Source organism: Amphimedon queenslandica, unplaced genomic scaffold (assembly GCF_000090795.2).
Source record: "Amphimedon queenslandica unplaced genomic scaffold, v1.1 AMPQUscaffold_13138, whole genome shotgun sequence".
NCBI lineage: Eukaryota > Metazoa > Porifera > Demospongiae > Haplosclerida > Niphatidae > Amphimedon > Amphimedon queenslandica.
Genome location: NW_003546626.1, coordinates 18,975 through 26,925, shown reverse-complemented (window position 1 = coordinate 26,925; position 7,951 = coordinate 18,975). Strand labels below are relative to the sequence as shown.

At 35.8% G+C, this 7,951-nt stretch overlaps 3 protein-coding genes across 3 annotated transcripts in view; 2 read left to right on the top strand and 1 right to left on the bottom strand.

Moving 5' to 3' along the window:
* The window catches only part of LOC105314016 (FGGY carbohydrate kinase domain-containing protein-like), a 29,379-nt gene extending 28,870 nt beyond the window's left edge, over positions 1-509 (bottom strand). The window contains exon 1 of the mRNA XM_020000904.1: positions 364-509. Coding sequence (XP_019856463.1) covers positions 364-509 — 146 coding nt within the window. The remainder of the gene's footprint in view (positions 1-363) is intronic.
* A 122-nt stretch (positions 510-631) lies between these two features.
* LOC100640172 (roundabout homolog 3-like) lies at positions 632-5,773 on the top strand. Its single transcript, XM_003389143.3, has 11 exons — positions 632-747; positions 794-1,135; positions 1,221-1,505; positions 1,970-2,135; positions 2,437-2,582; positions 3,087-3,431; positions 3,771-4,040; positions 4,207-4,515; positions 4,806-4,958; positions 5,060-5,171; positions 5,388-5,773. The coding sequence occupies exons 1-11, from the start codon at positions 699-701 to the stop codon at positions 5,623-5,625; spliced, it is 2,415 nt and encodes an 804-aa protein (XP_003389191.1). The 5' UTR covers positions 632-698; the 3' UTR covers positions 5,626-5,773.
* Positions 5,774-5,906: 133 nt separating this feature from the next.
* The window catches only part of LOC100640046 (uncharacterized), a 3,803-nt gene continuing 1,758 nt past the window's right edge, over positions 5,907-7,951 (top strand). The window contains exons 1-4 of the mRNA XM_020000903.1: positions 5,907-6,011; positions 6,073-6,486; positions 6,846-7,151; positions 7,552-7,890. Coding sequence (XP_019856462.1) covers positions 5,963-6,011; positions 6,073-6,486; positions 6,846-7,151; positions 7,552-7,890 — 1,108 coding nt within the window. The 5' untranslated portion in view covers positions 5,907-5,962. The remainder of the gene's footprint in view (positions 6,012-6,072; positions 6,487-6,845; positions 7,152-7,551; positions 7,891-7,951) is intronic.

Sequence of the window (7,951 nt, the reverse complement as noted above, 5' to 3'; positions counted from 1 at the left end):
ATAATAAGGAAGTCAATGTCTATTGCCTACAGTGTACATAACAGGTGATATAGGACTATGGTGGGGCAGTGGCTAGTGGGAAATTACCAGACCCAATATGTCCTCCATTAATACAGTGAGTACATGTACATGTACATACCCAGCCAATATACATGTATCACAATCACACAAACATATTTTCGAAAAGTACGCAGCATTTAATCAAGGTATAATCAAGTGTAAATACAAGATTATAATAATATCTTCTACTCTTAGTGTCATAAAATTAATAATAAATAAAATTAATTTAATTAATTAAAAGCACCCACGTGTAGTACCTTTACACTCCTCTTGATTGAGTTCCAGATATCTCTCGTTGATTGCTCGTAGGATCCTTCTGGCATGCCCTCGTTGGTCCACGTCCTGATAGGACACACTGAACGGGAGAGACACTCACCATCTTGACCCCATAGAGCAGCTCTAACGCTTCCCGTACCCACATCAACACTCAGGTAATGATTGGACGCCATTTTATTTATGACACGCCCTTTTAGTGAATCACGTGATTCTGAGACACGCCTTTTTTATATTCGCGGTATGTTTGTGTCTGCGCATGCGCAGTTACTTCTTCTGCGCCGATATAAATGTGCGAAAATGAACTTGGTGTGAATTCACTCTGGTATCTCCTTCTTACTCTCTACTTTCTTTCCGAGAAAAACATGACTTTGTGCCTTTCTGTGGTATTTTTGCTCCTAACAACATACTCAAGTAAATACATTTAATTTTTTTGCTCAATTCAAATTTCAAACTGTAGATTTCTGCTCTTGTGCTGAACAGACATTTTGTCCAGAAGGTTTTATCTCCTTCCCAAATGGCCTATCTTGCATCAAAGCCATTAATACATCGTCCCTGAGCTATAATGAAGCAGTGGAATATGCAAACAAGAGATCACTCTCGCTTGTCACAGTCAGAAATGCACTGCAACACAGGATAGTGAACCTCTACACTTTAATGAGCTCTCATACTCCATTTTGGATTGAAAGTGATTGTGGTGAAGAATGCACTGGGAACGATTGCCGATCAATGGAGATGGGAGTGATATCTAATCGATCCTGCTCTGATAGCCTCCACTTTGTTGTGATGAAAATTTGTCCCAGTAAGAGCTGAGAGAAAGAGATAAGTGTATACGATTAAAAGAATAGAAAGTGTCAAAGTGCTATTTGATTGTTTTTCTGTTTTAGTTGTTCCTCCTTTTGCTATGATTTCAAAGCGTCAGTACATTGCTTTGTCGCAAGAATACAACTTAACTGTTCCTGATAATATTATTCTCAACAATACTGATAATAGCACGTCAATAAATTGGCTTTTTAATGGAGAAATACTGCAAGACAGCTCTATCACTCTTCAACCTGGCTATCATCTGTACTTTGATTCTTTCCTTTCCAATCACTCTGGTGTATATGCACTTGTGCAGTCAAATCTTCGTCAGTCTGTCATCATATTCATCATGGAATTAGTTGAAGCAAGTACGTAAGAATGTTTATTATCAGACAGTAATAAAATTATTAACGATTATATAATTCTCATGGGCATTAATTTTATTGCAAGTCTAAAGCAGTACAAGCTATTCTTTTGACATTACATATAGTTCCAGTACTTAGCTCAATTTAATCATGCATATTGTATTGCCATGAAGCATTCCCTTCACTTTTATGTTCAGTGGGTTTGTTAACTTTGTTTTGGTAACCAAATTGTCATGTGGTAATGGCTATACTATATTGCTCTTTTGTTACTTTATATGTAGACTGGGTAGTTGTTATTTAAAATTGCAAATGCATGTACATGTACACATAGATAATAGAAAACTGAGAGAGGAAGAGATATCACTGTATTATAAGTATTGAGGTGTTCATGACAAAATAACAAAAACAAGTTCTGCAAAAACAAGTCCTGCAAAAACAAGTCCTGCATTCCTCTCTTCCTCATATAGCTTTGAACGAATTTACAGTAACTCCTGCTAATGTAACGATACCTACTGGACAAATAGCTGTCCTTGAATGCGAGTCTGGGGACAGTTTTCCACCTCCTGCCATTGAATGGATGTACATTGACAGCATGAACAGGATCACCAATATATCGACACTAAACAATACAAGGTAATAAAATTGGCTTTATACTTCATAGTTGTTTTGTATTGATATTAGTGTTTTGGTTTGCATAAGTTAATCAATTCTTTTCTTAGTAAATATACCTATATAGCATGTATATTGATGATATTATTGATGACATTAGGATTAAAAACATGATTTATTAAATTGAATGCATGAATTAATTCCTTTAAAGTTTTAAAGCAATAACATGCATGCACCATCATGGCAGTTGTATCATGGCAAAACTTATGCCTATTTTTAAATGGTTTAACATTTCTAATGCTACTATACTTTGTTCATCTCATAGATATTACGTGAGTCCTGTTCATTCTCTTTACATACGAGAGACCAAAGTGATAGACAGTGGAGTCTATGTGTGTACTGCTAGCAACATAGCAGGGAGCATGTCAGCCACTGGTTACCTCAAAGTCACTAACGAGTCTCTCTTAAATGGTGAGTGAGTATTAGTCCTTGAATAAGGAGTCGAAGGTCAAGGGAGAGCTAACGAGAACTTTAGAATGTGACAATGTAGAGGGTAATTTTTATTGTAAGCTAATAAGGAAAAGGAAGTTGGGATTTTGTTTTTGCATAAGATGCTCATGGTGTCAAATGAGCTAATGCTTAAAATGTCAACTATTTAACAGCAATTCTCACCAATGAGCAGCTTTACCTGTCAATTCTCGCTCACAATGTTTGCTCTTTATTCTAATTCAAGTCAAATAAAATTCAAAACTTCCAAGTGACATGATTTTATTAGCAGGTTTAAATATACTGTAGCAGTGGAATATTTTACTGCCTTCAATTTCCTATTTTTTGCATGTTTTTGATTTTACAGTTTGCATGTGAGCTACTATAAATTAATATAACTAACAACAAATGCACTTACTTTTTTATTTTATTTTAAAATTAAAGTCACCTTAAAATATCCCACTTTTACGGTATATGTTATTTTTCTAGCTCCCCTAGTGGCCGTGTCTCAGAACCCTAGAAACCAAACAGTCTACGTGGGAGAGAAGTACACCATCGAATGCTGTGCCATGTTCAGCATGCCACAGAGTGTCATTGCAACCGAATTAACTTCAGCTCTTCTCATAAACTTCAGGGAAGTTCGCCAGCCTGGTCAAGGGAGGGGCAGAAGCTCTCTTTATTACTACTCCCTCATGGAAAGGACCTTCCCAATTATGCAGTTTGAAGCTGAGGAGGAAGGAGAGGATCGGTTCTCCTGTCATGTAACTGCTAATCTTTACACACTCAATAGTATTCAAGTGGCAATTAGCACAACCGCCACTATTACTATTAACGGTGAGTTCATAATCATACTAAGTAATTATTGCTATAAATGGTTAGTTACTAAGTGATTGTTATACTAAGTATTTGAAGTTGCATCTTGCTTCAATCTGTTACCTATGTCTCACATTATTATTATTGCTATTATTATTATTATCATTATCATTATTGTTGTTGTAATTTATAATAATTGGTGATAAATGTATATATTCAATCAATGATAATAATAATAATAATAGTAATAATGATGATGATGATGATCATGATGATGATGATCATGATGATAAAGTATGGGTATTAATATTATTTTTTACTATCCTTTTTGCCTTTCTCCTTCTTTAAACTTTTATTCAGTAAAAGCCAGTGTTAAAGATATTAACACAAGCACCAATGACACTCTAATAAGCATTGGAACAACAGTGACACTCTACTGTGACTACACTGGCCCTAGTGTCAATTGGTATTACAACTCCCTCCCATACACTACTAATGTCAGTAACCCTACTAACGGTCGGAGTGAGCTCACACTTAATAATTTTAAATTATCAAACACTGGAACCTACCAGTGCATTGCTAGCAATGACTATCAGACAATGATCAGATCGATAACACTCTCAGCTAAAGGTGAGGAAAATTTTATTGTTTTACTGTAAACCTAAATGATTTAATTTACAAATTATTTTGTATGCGTATTCATTTCTTATAGATGAATGTATGCAATATGCATACATATGCATACATACATATACAATGTGTCACTTCTTTAATATTTAATAATTATTCTTTCTAGATGGTGTTCCTGGTATAGTCTATTACAATGCAACTGTGATCTCCTACTCTTCCATTCTAATCATCTGGTCCCCACCTCAAGTACTAAACACGCTCTATCCGACTCTACTAGGCTATGAGATACGCTACAGGAAACTCGAGCCGTTCCAACCATTGGAGAACTTTCAAGTCGTAACCTCAATATTTGATACCAGATACACACTGAGCAGTCTCCAGGCAGGGATGCTCTATCAGATCAATGTGATTGCAATGACTACAACTTCCTATGGACCAGATCACATCAAGCTAGTCAGCATTCAACCAGAACCAGGTAATGGACTGTAAAAGTGGAATATTTTAAGGTGGCTTTAATTTTACGACAACAGAAGAAAGTTAAACTAAAAACCAGTACTTAGTTATATTAATTTATAGTAGCTCATGTGTAGTAAAGATTTAATAAACCATAAAAGTAAAGGTTTAAAAATTAAATAACAAAGGCAGTAAAACATTCCACTTCTACTGTATAAAGTTGATAGTAGAATTTTATAAGAGCTAGAGTGAATAATACAGCATGATTAGAGCTAGAGGCAAGATAGTAATTCTTTCAAATTTCATTCGTAGTACGATCAAGTTCAACGACTCTCATTACACCCACTTCAAGCTCAATATCAAGATCAAGTGTTCCCATTACTACATCATCAGTTAGAACTGTCCTAACTTCAGTGACTCCAACTTTTACTATAGCACCATCAGTTGGAGGCCTCAACCCCAGCAGTAAGATATATATGCATGTATTATATTGACAGTAAATTATGAATAAACAATGACTAACTTTTATATTATAGTTACTGTTATATTATTTTTAATTTTTATAGAAACTCCTCTCTCAACAGTAATTCTGACTGTAGTACTTTCGCTGCTCATTTTAATCATTTCTGTCATTGTTTTAGTTTGTGTATTCCACAGATGCTGGTGGAACTATAGAGGGTAAGAGAGCCCAGTAAAAATTATTATGTACTTTAAAATTGTTATTATTATCATTATTATTATTATTATCATTATTATTATTATTATTGTCATTGTTGTTTTGTAAACACTGATGGCACTGAAAGCATTTATACTGAAAACAATTAAAATTATTATTCACTTTAAATAATAATAGTTATAGTAAACGTGTCTCATTATGCTTTCTTTCTTTATTAGATGGAAGGGTAACTACTCTCCGGAGAAGGTTGAAGAGGTTCACCAGCGAAACATAATGCTCAACTTTGAGCCTAAACTGATTCAACCAGCTCAAGCATTTGATTCTGCAACTGATCTTGAGAGCGAGAGCAGTGGGACTACTCTTGATGTCGTGAGAGTTGATAAAATCTACCACAGTCAAGAGAATGTTATATACGACAGTCTTGAGAGCCTCAAGCTTCAATCGGAGAATGTTTAGACTGTGCCAGACCAGTTCAATGATGTGTAGTGTAATAATTAGCTTTAGAATTTCATTTTTGCATGTTCCTTTATTTAGCAATGATTTGATTTGAGCTTGTTTTGTTTTTGTTTCTGTTACAGTCATGCTGCCATTAATTTTTCAATGCTTATCAAAAGCTTAAGTATTACCAAGAGTAGATAATAATTATATCTACTCTTTGTATTAGTAAATTTTAGTAATTTTTAATTAATGCGAAGGGTGGGGCATTTAAATAAAGTATCCTGAGAGTACACGGCTGTAACGTCCGTAGATTATTGTGGGCGTAGCTGTTAAAATTCCTTTTGCTGTAGCTATCATGGCGTTGAGATCTTATCTTTTCGTGAGTACCCTCTTGTTTTCTTTAGGTGAGCTAGAGTACACCCCGACATACTATACTATTTTATACTCAAGTTATTGTATTTTCAGGATTATCTCACGCCCAGCTGTGTCCTAGCGATACCTTCACGTACAGCGAAAGCAACTGCCTCTCCCTCACTACTTCCTCTACCCCATCCTACGATAACGCCAGTGCTAGTTGCGCTACAGACGGAGCCTCTTTAGTATTAATAAGCTCAGAAGGTGAGCTCTTTGCTGCTAGAGGCTATACACGTTCTCTTGGAGTAAGAGATGGTCGGTATTGGATTGGGTACCAGTATTCTTCTTCAAACCTTGTTGACGTTAATGGTAATCCTGCTCCTTCTATTGTTGTTTCGGCAGTAGAGGAAGGTGGTCCTGCCCCTGCTACTGGTGTATGTGTAGCATTGACTCAGAACGAGGCATTAGTGAGAGTACTGTGTAATGAGTCACTGGATGGGTATATATGCCAGTTCACTATTAATGGTAAATAAAGATAATAATAATAATTGTTGTCCTTGTTTTTGTTGTTTGTTGGTTTATGCATGTACATCAGTAGAGACATTGTCTACCCCTTATTATTAAATGTGTACATGACCCAGTGGGTATGTACATGCACATGTATAAACACTGGAATATTTTAGATATATGCTTGTGCATGCGCCATTGATTATGGTCAATACAATCAATAAATTATTCATTTATAAAAAATATGAAATAGATATCTATAAGTATCTATGCATATAAAATGTAATCTTATATATATATTCTTTATAATTGGCATCCCTCTCTCTACCTTTCTTTCTTATCTTTCTTTTACTCTCCCTCTCTCTCTCTCTCTCTAGTTCCTCTTGTTGTTTCAGTCAGTTTCAACAACTCAGTTATAGATCCATCTATCCCTATCACACAACCTCTTGGCACCTCCTTTATCCTCTCCTGCTCTTTCAACAACACTACTTCTCGTTCCACTGTCCAATGGACACTAAACGGAGCAGCTCTACCTGAGGACCTTATAGATACAAATGGTGACATGTCAGAGACTACTTTGAATGTGACGAGGTTCTTGTCTGAGGGAGTGTATCGCTGTCAAGTGAATAATGCTAATGGAAGGAGTGTTGGACAAGATATACAAATATATGCTAGTTTGGAAGGTAAGGGAGGGGGAGAGAGAGAGAGGGAGAGAGGGAGAGAGAGACAGAGAGAGGAAGAGACAGAGAGAGAAGTGAGAGAATCGGAGATTAAGGAGCTAACATGTACATGTACATACAATGTACATGTAGAACTGCTAAAATGTATATGTGCATGTGCATACATAGTAGTTGCCATTTTCATTATTTGTTTTGTAACATTTTGATTTGATTTACAATGTACTGTACGTGTCACATGATTGTCATTCATCCGTTACTTGTAATGCAATTACAATATGTAATGTTAATAACAGTAATTATACAGTAAATAATATGCTGTGTCACTCACAGATTCCTTGTCACTTTCACTCTTTCACATACCCTTCTTTCTCTTCTTTTTTTTTTCTTTCTCTTCTACCCTTAGATACATTCTTTGTTCCTGATCCTTTATCTCCTAATGGTATAGTTGCTTTCCCATACACCCAGTCATCAATACTCATCCAGTGGTTCCAACCTCAGGTCTCCTATGTCTCCTCTCCCCTTCTCCTCCGATACACACTCTATTACACACGCAATAGGGACACTGATATTGGAGATAGACCCGTTAGAACTAATTTGACTACCTCACCCAGTGGCATGGGATCTTATGTCCTGACTGGTTTAGATGTTGGTACTGAGTATTACCTGACCATGAGTGCTACTAATAGAGCTGGTACTGGTCAAGTACTTGATTCTGTCTTAATAGTCAGGACTTTTGGAACAGGTCAGTATAATATTGATATTAATGTACATGTACATGTATTGCAATTTCCGTTGTTGCTTTA

What these genes read in the sequence shown, in the direction of transcription:
- LOC100640172 (XM_003389143.3), top strand. Translation starts at nt 699, where the DNA reads ATGACTTTGTGCCTTTCTGTGGTATTTTTGCTCCTAACAACATACTCA. An exon ending in TGTGATGAAAATTTGTCCCA is followed by an intron (nt 1,136 to 1,220) that starts GTAAGAGCTGAG and finishes TTTCTGTTTTAG; the next exon opens with TTGTTCCTCCTTTTGCTATG. An exon ending in TGCTGGTGGAACTATAGAGG is followed by an intron (nt 5,172 to 5,387) that starts GTAAGAGAGCCC and finishes TTTCTTTATTAG; the next exon opens with ATGGAAGGGTAACTACTCTC.